Source organism: Porites lutea, chromosome 7 (assembly GCF_958299795.1).
Source record: "Porites lutea chromosome 7, jaPorLute2.1, whole genome shotgun sequence".
NCBI lineage: Eukaryota > Metazoa > Cnidaria > Anthozoa > Scleractinia > Poritidae > Porites > Porites lutea.
Genome location: NC_133207.1, coordinates 15,915,319 through 15,930,322, shown reverse-complemented (window position 1 = coordinate 15,930,322; position 15,004 = coordinate 15,915,319). Strand labels below are relative to the sequence as shown.

At 37.7% G+C, this 15,004-nt stretch overlaps 1 protein-coding gene across 2 annotated transcripts; it reads right to left on the bottom strand.

Annotated features, from left to right (window-relative positions):
• Positions 1-1,793: 1,793 nt before the first annotated feature.
• LOC140944914 (putative lipid scramblase CLPTM1) lies at positions 1,794-13,854 on the bottom strand. Of its 2 annotated transcripts, none has more exons than XM_073394018.1 (13): positions 13,584-13,854; positions 12,126-12,284; positions 9,733-9,847; positions 9,322-9,422; positions 8,680-8,803; positions 8,442-8,544; positions 7,875-8,016; positions 6,774-6,867; positions 5,583-5,773; positions 4,863-4,958; positions 4,487-4,622; positions 3,519-3,686; positions 1,794-2,214 (listed from the first exon to the last, which is right to left on the bottom strand). In XM_073394018.1, exons 1-13 carry the CDS (start codon positions 13,839-13,841, stop codon positions 2,015-2,017), a joined length of 1,887 nt encoding a protein of 628 aa, XP_073250119.1. In that variant the 5' UTR covers positions 13,842-13,854; the 3' UTR covers positions 1,794-2,014. The 2 variants fall into 2 exon arrangements, with proteins under 2 accessions (XP_073250119.1, XP_073250120.1); XM_073394019.1 differs by having other exon boundaries at positions 1,806-2,214; positions 9,334-9,422.
• Positions 13,855-15,004: the final 1,150 nt, after the last annotated feature.

Here is a 15,004-nt window from a genome sequence, read left to right as displayed (position 1 = left end):
AGTAGATAGCAAATCCATCTTTTGAACCACTGGGCACTGATGTCACATCTCAGAACAATTCTTATGGATAAAACTGCCATGAATCCACTGATTTCCGTGTAGTATATATATATAGAACAGTAAACAACAAGTAAAGAGAAAACTTGGTCACATTGAACAGTTATTTACATTTGTTGTCTGTCGTAAACGAGAGTCTAAATCTCTATTTTGTCCCAAGAGTGTAAGAATAATATTATTGTCATCAATAGTGTGGGTTATCACTGTTTTCCAGGATTTCAAACACTTTGTAGCAATAACTGGCCATGGTTTGTCTGTGTAGGACGTTTGAAATTTTCTTAGAAGTCAACATGAAATAAATTATATATGAACTAAGGAGATGAAATGAAGTGAAGAAATAACCATCTAGTTTAAATGCAGGCAATTAAATTAAATTAAACTGAAAAGAAGCCAAGCTTCAGCAATGATATTTTTCAGGCTTTTAATAATTAATTGTTGTATGAATTGCATGCATAACTACCTTAACCATTTCTTCAATTTATAGTTAATGGGAGACTTTTATTAGGATTTGTCTTGGCTGTAGCCATTTATAAACTTGAAACACTTTGAAAAATAAGGAAAGAACTAGTTTCGGCCCATTTACATAACATGTTGTTCCATAAAAATCTGTACCGGCTCCTTCACAGAAGAATATTCATTAGTTAGGACCTTACTGCCTTAATGAAAACTGCCACTTTAAAAAGAAGGGAACTGGAGCAGAAATGTTTCCCGCAATTGTTTCTGGGATCGCTACTGGGGACGCGCCGGTCAGCTATTGGCCAATTTTTTCCCTGTTTCTGGTAACAGCCCCAGAAGTCTTTGCTGGAGTTACCTTGGCCCAATTTCCGTCTAGTTTGTAAAGTGGCGAATTGTATTGATTTATGCAATATCTGCGGTAGAGAATTTGCCTCCCGCCCTCTGTTCCTCCCACTTGGAATTTCCAAAGATCTAAAGAGGAGTCGGTTGAGACATGTTCTTGAGCCCAATGATTTATCCACTTACGAGCAATAAAGTATAATTGGGGAAGCTCTTTCTTTAAATACTTTCAGTTAATCCCTTGTTAAAATACGGTTATCCTTTTCAGTCATTTTATGTTGGCCCGTTGTGGTTTCCCGGGTACATGTAAAATAAAAGTGAGTTTGATAGTAAAATGTCTATCCCTGATTTTGAACGAATATGAGAAAAATGGAATGACAAATAAATAACATTCAGTTCTGGCAACGATAGCAGACAGTAATATTTAATCATTGTGAACTGAATCATTTTTGGTACTTTTAATACGGATTTTCCCCTTTTGTTCATAATTACGAAAGTAACGTAAACCAAAGAAACCAAAGTTACACAATCCATGTGAGTTGTTAAAATCGAACTTGCCAACTTCTAATGATGACAAATTTTAAATTAAAAAGCACTTGATTACAAGAAACCGCAAACTGCCGCTTATAAGGTCACCCACATAAAGCCCCCCAGTTATTAGCCTATCTTCCTGGAAACAAAATATATATTTGATAATGAACCACTCGGATATAAGAGCCCCCACTTAAAAGCCCCCCAGTTATTAGCCCAACTTCCTGTAAACAAAAAGATACATTCGATAATAAGTCCCCGAGATATAAGCACCCCCTGCTTTTAAAAGCCCCCCAGTTATTAGCCCAACCTCCTGTAAACAAAAAATTCATTTGATAATGAGCCCCCCCGGGGAGTAAAAGCGTCCCCAAATGTATGAATTCGATTTATGATGACGTTTTGAAGCATAATAAAACACTAGTAAATGCAAAACGTATTTTGATTGGCACTGCTACAGCTTGTTTCGAAGCACTTATTCTATTCTGTTTAAGAACCTTCCTTCAACCCCTTACCAAGATGCAGGAGCCCAGGATTTATAAGCGGCAGTTTATGGTACTCATAATACTTCTACATACAGCTTTAGCGATACAATTTTAGCAATGTTTCCAACAGTCTCAATATCTTGAGCTTATCAATCATTCTTTTTATCCGATACCACTTCGGCCTCGGTTATCACGGCGCCATTCTCGTTGACTTTACTTTCTTTGGATTCTTGCTCTGCTGTTACAGCAGTGTTGTCGACCATTTCACCCGTTGTACCAAATTCATTAACGCGTTTAGGATCAATCGGGTAAATCCACCGCTGATACAAGGCGATAAAGAAAACAATGTCTGCAACAAATAAAAACACTGAGCTTAGCCTTGTGAGCCGTTAATTTGAGAGCCCTTTTAAATTTGGAGAAAACCTGTCCAGAGTAGAAGGGTCACCCTTCAAGCGGAGTCAACATTAGCGAACATTTATATGAGAAAAAAACAAGTTGACTCCTTTGCTCGGGCTAATAGCACTCGCGCATGCTCTGATTAGGGAGCTTAAGCAACAACGACGGCGACAGCTACGAAAACGTCAATTAAAAAGTGAATTCGCTACGCCTCAAACTTTATCGCGCTTATTCCATCTCGTTTAATACGTCAAATGTTGGCAAATGTTTTTGGAGTTGAATTCTAAAGGACTGCATCAAAGTTCAGGAAAAGAAAAAGTTGTGGTCGCGTGTTCTCGTCCTCGACTAGCCTGCGAACAGGCTCTCTGTTTAGGGAAAAAGATAGTTCTCCGCTCGACCAAAGGCCTGTTCACAGGCTAGTCCTCGACAAAACGTGAAATTAGGCACTTTCACGTTGTAGTTGTGCAACGACGGCTAAGAAATGGACAAAAAAGTGTGATGCATGTGCAAAGTTGTTCTTCTTCCAATCTCAGTAAACCTGTTTCTTTTTTGCCGGTGTCGTTGCCGTTGTCATCGTCGTTGCATAAACTCCCTTTTGTCTCGCCTGGACCGAGTTGACCCGGCTGGGCGAGCCAAAGCGTTTATATGGTGAAAAGTTAACCCGGGAGGGTAAAGGGGGACCCTACCAACAAAAAGGGTGACCCGGCTAGGTGGGTCACCTTCTAGCCTAACCAACTTTTTTGTTTCTCGTGTAAATGGTTCGCCAAGTTTTGTAAGTAAATGTATGAAAAGTTGCCTCGCTTAAGGAAGTTCGGGTAGGCTGGTGACCCTTTTACCCGGGAAAATTTTCTCTATATAAACGGGGCAAAAGGAGGAGACGACTGACAGATGCCATTCCCTTCTTTAAGTTGTCATCCAAGTTCCCCCCCTCGCCCCCTCCCACCCCCCCCCCCCCGCCCACTCCCTAACCAATCCGTGGCCGCGCAAGAATGATCATAGACGACTGGGGAGAGTCAGAAAGAGGTGTTTGTATTGAAGAAGTGTCTGTAAGCCGCAGATGTAATGAGGGGTGTGCACACATGCGCAAGCGTCGAGCGGCACGCAAAAAACGAGGGCAGACTACGAAAAAAGACAGACTGCTCAAAGTCTACAGAGACTTGACTGAATTACAAAACAGAACTTCTGGGTTTCTCACTTTGATAAATGTCCTAAAAAAGTTGATTATTTGTACGTTTTTAGTGACATAATTGTCCTTACCATCTCTAAAACAGCCAAGTCTGTAAAGAGTCGGCATCTTGATGACAAAAGCAAAAAGATCGTCGATGAAAGTGTTGAGTGCCTTGTACGTCATCATGCGCCATGGAAGGTGAGCCACAGATTTCATTTTATAGTTGATGAATAACTGTGGAGTCATCATAATAAATCCTACAATATAAAAAAGGGAAATTCAGAGCATTGTTCCTAAAAATATGCTATCTCATGTACTGAAGCGTTTAGCATTGAAGACCCATGCCAAAAAAAGGAAATTAAGGATTTTGCTAAAATTTTAAAGCTTGTTGACACAACATCATGAACCAGAATGTTTTTTTACTACATCTTGAGGTTGTCATCCAAATTTTGGCCATCCAAAAGAGTAAACCACAAACAACAACTGTCGACAAGATGGCTGTTCAATGACTTTCATTGATTTACAAACTGTAACTTTTCATTTATCTTCACTATAGTTGCAAACAACAAAAACCTGACAACTAAGCATAGGCAACAACGCTTTCTACTGTAGACAACCAAAAGTATTTACAAGAAATGTAATTATTAATAACAAAACATACAGTAGTTGGGCACCCAAAATAACTATCAAGCTAAACTAGTTGTAGACTACGAGTAGTCCCCCATTTTTCCTCAGGGATAGTAGAGCGAGCGTAACGAGAGCGCACGTGAAAATCACCCCACGCGAGAAAAGGCGCGCGCTCGCATTTCACTCGCTTTACAATCCCAGAGGAAAAATGGGGGACTACTCGTAGTCTAAACTAGTTGGGTGACCATTATTGCTTATATTAAATGAAAATGTGCCAAGTCAGGAAAGAGGCTTAACAAATACATTGATAGTACACACAAATACTATAAAATTATGCTGAAAGAGTCTACTAATGATGGCCTATTTCAGACAAAAATCTCACTTTAATGTGGTATTTCTGGTCTCAAAGATTCACAACCCGCCACCTTACCAAATGTTAGCAGAAAGCCGTACAGCATGCTAAGCACCCAAGAATACCATCCTTTGTGCTCCACATATAAGAGTGAATATACAGCGTAGCAGAGTAACAACGGAAACAATAACCACGACAAATACTTGAATGCCATCTGCAAAAAAGGGAAATATATATAGTTTTAGTGTAATTCTCCAGATTTTGTGGGTGGCACAGTCCAAGGACGTACATTTGCGAGTGAAAAATACCACTGATGAGGGTTAAATAATATTATTCCACGTTTTCGTTAAATTTCTAAGCAACTTTATTCCACTTTCTGTAAGGTGTTGAAGGTCAAAGTGAAACTTAAAAATTCCAGAAAGAGAGAAAATAAAGGAAGCATTTTTTAGCTTACCATATCATACTGCTTTGTTTCAGATTCTACATAAGTTTGTTTATCAGCAAAAGAGATTCTTGGTATAATACCAAACCAAAGGTTTTCCTTATCCACCTGTGGAAGAAAAGAGAGCGTAGTGTCATTCAGAAAACAACAAAAGTATCGATAAAAATCCATTTCTCCTTATGTACGTCAGCATTTCTTGCAACTTTCAGATGTATTAACCCCTAAGTGCCAAGAGTGACCAACATCAATTTTCTGCTCACAATATCAGTATATAATCAAGTAGAAAGGTTATGAGAATTAATAAATGATCACTTGAGGAAATATGCGTTGATCTTTTAACAAATTCTCTCCACCAATTTTTCAAGAAATGTATGGAGGCCAGCGTGGAGAATTTGTATGTTGATCTTGGGGCTAAAAGGGTTTAAAAACTATCAAAAGACATTAAGCACTAAACCCTTTCAATCCCAGAGTGAACAATAGAGTCTTGTACAGTGATTCTAACTTTTGAATCTGGGAACAAAATCCTGCAGTGTTACCATTCTGATGAAACCTCTTTGCCAGTACTTTCACGAGGTGCTATTTATTTTTAAGCATTTTACTAATTGAAATTTGAAAAGTTTGTTGAATTTTGACTTTAGCCACTTTTGAGAGTGAAAGGAGCAGTCTCAGATTTTTTTTATAGTATCCCTCACAGAAGTATACAGAATAAAAAATGGAAAAGTAAGTACGTACCTTAATGTTGACAGCTTTGTTTATCTTCCAAATTTCAATCAAGAGTCCAACAAAACAGCTTATAATGATGACAGTGTTAGTTTCATTGTCCATCACATACAAGAGAACAATGACTGACTGGAACACATTGAAGAATACAGAACGAACAGACAGGCCTTCCAGAGTCTTACGACTTCGCCAGAACTGGATATCTGAAAGTTATATAACTCAATCATCATGATCATCACCCAATTTCATCACTGTGTTAGAACTATTAGCTGGCTAACTCTAGAAGGAGCCTACTAACTGGAGACAAGTTAAACAAGGTAAGGAGAATTAGGCACACTGTGATGTTGGGTTTTGATCATCATAAGGTGAACTATACTCTGGGTGCCAGGGGTTTGGGGGCGACAGAACTAAGTGATGAATCAGCAAAAGTGAGTCGTAGCAAAGTGGTGAGAAAAAAAGTCCCTGACTCTCAAAACTGGTGAGCAAAAAGACCTCTGACATCAAGGGTAGGTGAACTGCCTTTCTTCTCAGAAAGGTTAAAGTGTGCAAGTGGAGTTTAACACAATTCCCAAGGCATAAAGACCGTACAATATCAGCTCCTTTAAAAGAAGCATGGTTGTCTATAACCTAGGGAACAGAAAAACCTTGGGTAAATTTTTGCTGTGTATGTACCACTAGCTTGTCAGAACTCCTACCCCATTATAGTCATTTCTGTGCCCAAATATAAACCCCATCTTGCTCACTTTTGGGCCACTGTAATTTTTGCAATCCCAACCTGGTCACTTTCTATTTATGCATCTACCTTTAAAAGCCTTTTAAATAGGTAATCCTAAGATGAATTGACACATTTTTTTCAAATTCCTAGTTACCAAAATTTTCTCACCCCCTCAAATCTTAAAAATGTGTGACCCCATCAAGCGGCACATCCCCGTTATTACTATTACTAGGAACTACCCACCCCACCCCCTCCCCCCACCAGGGTCTATAGTAGGCTTACCAACCGTGATTCAAATACCAAATATTGCCATACTGCAATATATATTTGCTTTGCTCACATAAATGTCCACGTCATTACTTGAAAGTTAAGTTCACAGTTGCAAAGACCCAGACATTCACTGTGTTGAGCTGGCCACACTAAAGGCTTATGGCAGGGTTTGCATGCATTTGAAGATATTTGACATGTGAGCAAGAAAATTAACTTACCGTTTTTAAAAGCCAGAAATTCAAAGACAGTGTGCACTAATGTGACGATCATGGTAATGCCCAATAGATAAGGATTTGTCTCCACCAAGGTTCTCTAGATGAGTAAAAAAGATTGTTACTAGTAATAACCAAAGGTCAGGGAGTGCAGGGGACAACGATCAAAGGTCAAAACACTTTTGCTCCAACACTGTGCTTTGCATAAGTTTCATGTGACAGATAATCAAAACACAGGTGATCAGATTACAAGGGTAGAAAGTCGAAACGCGCATGATCAAATTGCATTTTGTTCATTCCATTCATTCTTAGTGGAAGTCCAAACGAATACTGGCTACAAAGATGCGATGCATGCATAATGACAACCTGGAGATTAGGATTGCGGGCTCCTCTTGTTGCCCGCAGCCAGGGCACCAGTCAGGTTCTACAATGCAGGTTACTGAGCAAAGTCCGATTAAGAAAGGAGTTCAAGCGATTTCAATAAACATTTGGATATAAAATACTGCTCCAATATCATGTGTAGCACTGTTTATTTAGTATTTACATTTTTCAACTCTTATTTTTTGACTAGATAAATATGATGTTAGTTCAACATTAAAATGTCATTGTTTTTTCAATATTTTTTGAATTTTTTTAATAAAAGAAACATATCAGCGAAGTATTTTATATCCAAATAGAAAGGAGTTGCTAATGCAAAAAAAAAAAAAAACAAAAACAACATCATGTAAGTGTAAATGTTTCTAGCACAAAAGTTCCAAGCTGAACCATGCACAGGTGTAGGCATTTGCAAGGCAAAGGCAGCAACTTCTTACTCAGTGATTTTAAGACCCTTTAATGGTCCAATCACAGGAATTGAACCCACAACAACCCACTCTGCAGAAGAAAGCTCTACAGACAAAGCTGACCCTGCTGAAGTTAAAAGCATTTTTCCTACCTTATTTGTTTTGATTTTCTGTTAGACAAACTATGGTATAACAATCAATGCTATAGGTAGTAACATTCCCCAAAAGATGTCCACAATTTATTTAAAAGGTACTTTTAACAAGGACGTGATCAGGTAGCAGTGTCGTTGTTTGATATTCTCTCCCCATATTTGTGGAAATTTACCTTAATAGAATCCTGTTCCTCTTCGGTCTGCTCTGGTTCATCGCCTAACAATGAAAACCATTTCTGTCTCATTCTCTGAGATTCATACATTTGCCATTTGAACAGTGATATGGGGCTGTATGTTAGATGCAACTCAAGGGTCCTGCAAGAAAAATAGAATACAACATTACAAGCTTCACATGGTTTCAAGAGTGAAGAAAGGGTGTAACCTGTGACACAGGTCCAAAAGCATGGATCTAAATCCCTTCTCCCTATCCCTCTCCTCCCATCCACCACTTTATACCTGCCACACAAGCTTTGAGGCTTCAACTTGTTAAGATGAGCATACTAAGCTTCAGTGTATTTCATATGCACATGGGCATCCTGTGAACATGCACATGGTGTCCCTGTGTGATTGCAATTGATGTGAAGACATTTACATTTAGGAGTTTTTAGGCTCTGCTTCACAGGACTAACTCCACGAATATGAATGCACAGAGGTGCAGTGGCATTAGCATGTTTATATACTAAAGACAAGCCCTCCCTTTTTCAAAATTCATCAAAGAAAAATGATTTATTTTAACTTACTTTGTTGTCTCATTGATGGGCATGTAATCACTTGCTAGATTCCAATACTTGTTAAGGTACAAAAGAGGGTAGTATTTGCCAGTTATGTTTTCAAAAATAAGAACTGAAACAAACCAAAATATATTGTCAGACAAATCAGACAATTAAATGATTCCACTCAAAGCTTTTACCATCCTTCTTCATCACCAAATCGAAGAAAAATAAAAAAACAAAACAGAAGGGAAAGTTCATGACATACACTCATCCATCGGTTGTGGAACGGAGCCCTGGACCCATGGTGTTTGATCGTCCATTAGGTTAATTGTGAGGTTTGGGTGCCAGTATGAAATAATTTCAGCAGGTTTTTTACTTTCTGGCGATTGCTGTAGAGGGAAAGAACCAAAATGAAAATTAACAATGGGAAGGGTGGGTTACCAGAAAGAAGCCCCTCTATATTAAAATGAATTCACATCAACTACCAGATGCATCTTCTAATTTCCCCTTCTCTATGCTTTTAAATCCAAGAGAGAATTTAATATTAGTTTTGGAGTAACCTAGGATTGTATTTTATGCCTCCCCTCAACTTCAATACTATCAAATCAACACCCACTGGACAAAAGGTCTAAATTTTCTTACTATACATGTAGATAGAAGTCTACCCTGTTAAAAATCTCTGAGGAAGAAAGGTGACCAAGGGTTACAAAAGTGAAAATAATATAAAATAGAAAGATTTTGCAAAAAAACAGCAGCTCACAAACAGAGGCCCAAGGCTTGAAAAAAATGGCTCAGGCTCCGAGGCCCACATTATTAGTTACACTCGAAAGGATATAACTAGAGGGATCTAGAGTACTGGTTACCATTTAAAAGTTAATACCAGGTAAGTAAACAACTGTTATTTTACATCCAAACTAACCACATCTACAATATCTGGATTGGCATCAGCCTTGCCAGTCAACAAATTCACTGTTTTATGAACTCGTTTCTTCCTGAACACTGTCAACACTAAAGAAAAAATAGAACATGTGTCCATTAGAGATTGTTAAGGGAATAACATGACAGGCCTTACTTTCCAAAAGCACAGAGACATCAGAACAGGAGATCTAACCGCTCTGCTAATGGCTTAGTTTTGTTAAGGAAAAAAATCACTGCATAAGAAATAAGAGCTTCTTTTATAAAAAATTCTACACTAGTGACTTAAAGTAAGCCACATGAATTTTAACTCTATAAACACAGAACCATCGATTAATGGGATATATAATAGCTAACATTGATTAAGTTTGCTCTCCATAAAGACACTGAGGCCAGTACTTACACATAGATCTATTTACAACAGCCAGCCTGTTGAACTTGGAATGCAAGGGATCTGGAAATCTTCCACGTTTGGTTATGTAAACATGAATATAAAGTGTTCCATTGTTCTGAACTTTCTGTTAAGTCAAAAGAATCATTGTTACAAACATGTTAAACCATGACAAAAAGGTCCAATTTAGATGCCGTACTTCACATGAGCCGAATCAAATTCCGATTTAGGCCGACTCAGCTGAACTGATTCCATCACCAAACTTTATTACAGCTGAACTAAATTCAAAAGGGAAAATATTAGCATTTCGGTAAACTACATTTTTAAAATTTATGCATTTGGTTTGGCTCAAGTGTAGGGTTGCAACGATACATTTTCTCATGATACAATACATGTCTGGATACAGGTGAAACGATACAATACACGATACAATAGTTCACTACATACAACTGACAAGTGGCGTAATCTTACTAAACTGCTCTGAAATCATTTATTTCCATTCATAACAAAGCATGGTAATAAATAAAACTGTCATTAACAGAGCACAATAATAGTGTGATAAACTCAAGAATGAATTCATAGTAAGAAGCTATCTATTTGTAGCACTGATTGTTTTAACAGCTGTCAATAGAATCATTAAAATGATTGAAATTAAAATAAAATTAGAAAATAAGAAATGTGTGTTTGACCTGTTTTTGAACGACTTGAAGACTTGAACTGAGAACTAACTTGTTCTCAAACAGTGTGTTTTACCCATCAGCATGCAAGACTGTCAGCTGACAACTAATTGGAACTATGCAATGTACACATATGTTTGTGCTACCATCATGAAAAATAAGTGTCGGATCAGAAGCATGCAAAGCTATACAAAGCAAGGATGGAACTTTCTTGTCCCGTTGTTTAATAAATAGCTATAAAAAAAGCTTGAATTTGTATAAGGAGTCATTAAAGACAGTAATTTCTGAATGTTGATGAAGAATCATAATATCATAATATCGCCATATGTTGTTTAAACATCAATATTTGTATCATGACAAAAAATATCGCGGTTCACTGGTGCACCGGTGAAGTTCAGCATCTGAATCAATGCTGTTATTCCCAACTGAGCCAGGCATGAAAAACAGCTGAGTCGATCCAAATTCCATTTGCTGTTTTAAAATGATTCAGGTACCGTACAAACATGAACGTAATTCATTGAATTTGATTAGGTTCATGCGAAGTACAGCATACAGTGTCAGCATCTCAGGACTAAGGTTTATTCCAGAGATAATATTGCTATATACAGTGGAAAGTGTTAGACCGGGAGGATGGGGTAGAGTTCACCTCAGATAAAGCCTGACGTGACTATAGGGTGCAGTGTATGAGTGACGAAAGGAGGAACTGTGTCCGTGGTAAGAAGTGGATACACAGATATTCAAGGACCTCCACCCCCCCCTCCCCCCCCTCACTCCCTACATCTGCCCTCGAGTGGCAAGGCACACAGACTGTCAAATTGAAAAGTATTATCAACTGGAATAAACAAAGTCAAGGAAAAGGAAAAATTATCCTTTTTAAGATGCAGATATATCCCACTGACATGTACTCTCACCATCTAACAAGTCACCCAAGACAAAAGAAAAGTAAAAACAAGAGAGAACATCTATTTTTATACAATGAAATTATTACCATATTATTAAAAGGACATTAACACAAATTAGTAAAATTTGCTTTAATGTAAGTCAGATTAATTTTGTTAAATGTCAATTTCCCTGACATTTATTATGTGCAGCATTAATTTCCATTGTTTTAACGCCAATCTTGGAACCCTAAACAGAGAAAGGAAAGGGTATTGTTTTATGGTGTTGAAGATTGGTCGGTATCATGGACTGTTTAAAAAACACTAGAAATAACCAGATTCCATCATGAAGCCCTAACATTTAGGATTTTATGAACTGTTTTTCTGAGCAGATGGTTCAGTTTTGCATCCATCCCATGTTGAAATACTAAAATTTGTTTCAGTTGCATTAATCAAGTTTGAATTGTGTCTTTCTTAAACCAAATTCAGGTATCAAACTTTTTCATGAGCCATTAAGCCTAACATTTTTAAATTAAGTTAACTAGCAGAAACATTTGGCATCTGAAACAATCACACATGGCTATTTTAATATTTTCGATTGGGCCTGTCATTATCCTGCCTGGCTCAGCCAGAAATTTTGACTTTGGAATGGATTTTTTTCAGATGATAAGCAATAACTTCATGTGCTGAATCTTACGCTTAAAATTTTATTACAAAGCCTTTCTCCAAATTGCACTGATATTGGCTGAGAAAGTTTGACATCTGAGTCCACCTGAATAGAAATAAGCCCATGAATAGTTCAAAATCTGAACTGGATTTAAGACTGACTTTACAAAGAAATATCTTTCACCTCAGATGCCTGGATTGTTGTGCTGAATAACCGAGTCCCATCCATTAGAGGGCCATCCGTCCAGTTGCCATATTTCAATTCCTTTTCATGCCAGATAAGTTTTCCAGTATTGTTGAAATCTGTGAAGTGCTTCTCCTCTGCCAAATATACCCAAAGTTCCTACAAATGTATGAAACAATAATTATTGTTATAATTACGTGCATTTGTTGAATATGTGAGCAGAAATTTTTAATTATTTTGTAGCCTTATCAAAATAACTTTTTTAACAATGATTTTGAAAAATCTCTGGATTTGAGAACAAGATTTCATGAAAAGAAATTTTTTTTATCTACAACCAAGGGTGCATGCTGGCCATTTACAAGGAAAAAACGGAAATTGCAGTTGGAAAATTCAAATGGTACATGCCACTCTGTTTGGGAAGCATGAGAAAACATGGGCTGTGATTTTAGGGAGTGCAATTTTTCTACTCTTTGGTGGGTTGTTCTCCCACCACGTCAAATCTTATAGTTTTATGTTTATGCGCAAGATTTCCACCCGGGTGGTTTGTGTAGAAGGTAATCAGTTATATGGTATTTTCTCAATTCAATACTGGATCTTGAAGAAATGCCAGGCATTTATTCATGGCATCATGACCTGATACATGTTCTTTTATGGTTATTGTTACCCCAGGTAAACTGGAGGTTCAAACAAATACAGGATCTGTACCAGGTCAAGGATGAAATGCCATGGTATGATTATTGGTGTGCTGCCTTGTCCACCTTAACCCTTTCACTGCCAAATATGACCAAAGGCAAATTCGACAAAAATCCCAAATTTCATTTTGTAAATTTTTTTAAAAACAAATAACACCACATGTAAGTACTTCCAAAGAGAATTCATTTGAATGGTTGCACCACAGGATTTCGTCCACAGACTCAAAAGTTAGAACCACCTCACAAACTCCATCATCCACTCCGGCAGTGAAAGGTTTAACTGACTCAAAAAAAAGGATTGTGTTGATTCCAGGAACAATGACTATTTCTTACCATTGACAATTAAGATATTTTTATCGTTTGAAAAGGTTAAAGCTACAGTACCACTAAATATATTTTTTAGTAAAAGTAAGAAAAAAACCACACGCACAAAAAGAATAAATTAACACCTGTCCAAGTTTATGTAACGAACCCCTATATAACGAACAAAGTATAATTGCGGGAAAACATTCTTAAATATAGTGTTTCTGCCCAGTTCTTGATTACAAATCTGTTATGAACTACGTTAACTCTTTTAAACAAATAGGAAAGTGGTATTTTCTTTTGATCTGTAAGTTGTAAGTCTTGGGATGAAAATGCCGGTCGATCTTTAATAGGAAGTACACAGAAACTCGCCAATAAACACAACGGATCAAACAAATCAACAGATCTTTTCAAAAACAAAACCAAGTAAGCAACGCTGAAGAAACATATAACTTAAGCTTACTATTTTCTGATCCGTTTTGAACATGTTCGTGGATGCCACAGTGTTCGTGTTGCTACTCTGCTGCCGGCCACGAAACAGATTCGAAATCATCCAAAAAATGAACATCCGAAAGAGAAGACCTTTCCAAATTGACCCTTGCTGTTGTTGCTGTTGAGGCTGGCCATTTTGTTGCTCGTTATTCCCCGCTGTTCCATTCTGAACCTGGCTGTTGGTTTGCTGTGAGCACGCTGTCGATTCACTTCGATTTTCGGTCGCCATGATGGAAAGAAAGGATGAAGAAATAGGCTGGGTAACCACGCCTTCACTTGTGAAGGTCAGGTGCCCTAGCCATTGTTGCCTGTCCCGTCCAGCATCTTTCTTGGTTCATTCTTTTCTTTTCTTTTTTTCGTTTCTTTTTGGGTGCTGAAAATGATCATGGCATTCTTGTTCTTCAGCTGAACTGATTGTTAATGTGTTTAATGCCGTTCCATATAACAGATCGACAACAATTCTGTACTCTTATCGACCATAGAAATGACATAATGCTCAAAACGTAAGTCAAACATTTTGACGTCATTTCTAACTCTTGACCAATCAGCGCGCGAGAAATCGATCATTTACTGTAAAAAGTTTTTTGAAAAATTGATGCGTAAAAACGCGGGGAATACCCACGCTACAATAAACTATGGATGAGCTTTATATTAATAATGGTAATTGAACTGAGTGGAGTGCAATTTGGTCTGAAATCATACGAGTGATTTCAAAATCGAACGAGCGCGCAGCGCGAGTTCGATTTGAAATCACAAGTATGATTTCAGACCAAAATTGCACGACACGACATTACAAAAATAGCGGGAATTAAAAAGGTAGTTTTACCACAAATACTTGAGTGAAAGGCATTAACATTGTCCGCGTATACAGAAGCCGGGGGTAAGGCATTCCAAACTAGGACAGTTCTAACAAAAAAAGAGAACTTGTGCGAGTTAATGTTAGACAAAAAGTGTTGATACTGAGATGGATGTTGCGTGCTGGCTCGCGTGACGTACGGGGAGGCTGTCTCGAGTAGATCATTAGGAAAAGGTATTTTGACGTTGCCTGTTTGGATCTTAAAATCTATGATCAAGTCAGAAATCCTTCCACGTGTTTCAAGATCTTGCCACCATAACTTTGATATCTGGTTGGGTGATAGTCGTTAAAAACAAAGCGCACTGCGCAGTTTACGGTCATCTCGCCACCGCATAATAACTCTGCAATAATTGACCCTGTTTACTTACCTGGGATTGTTACTTCTTTCTCAAAGCTAAAAATATGTTTATCAGTTTAAACTGACACCTTGCGTGGAACTTCTCATCTTAAATTTATTTTTTGTGAGCGACTTTTTAATACCTTCATACGGCTTATTTGCATCGCTCGAGTAGTGCGATTTGTTTCAAATCCAACAG

Excerpts from the sequence above, each read along its gene's own strand:
- LOC140944914 (XM_073394018.1), bottom strand. The coding sequence starts at position 13,841 with ATGGCGACCGAAAATCGAAGTGAATCGACAGCGTGCTCACAGCAAACC. Across the intron at positions 9,423-9,732 it reads TGTTGTAAATAGATCTATGT|TGTTGACAGTGTTCAGGAAG; the intron begins GTAAGTACTGGC and ends TTTTTTCTTTAG. Across the intron at positions 4,623-4,862 it reads AAACAAAGCAGTATGATATG|ATGGCATTCAAGTATTTGTC; the intron begins GTAAGCTAAAAA and ends CCTTTTTTGCAG.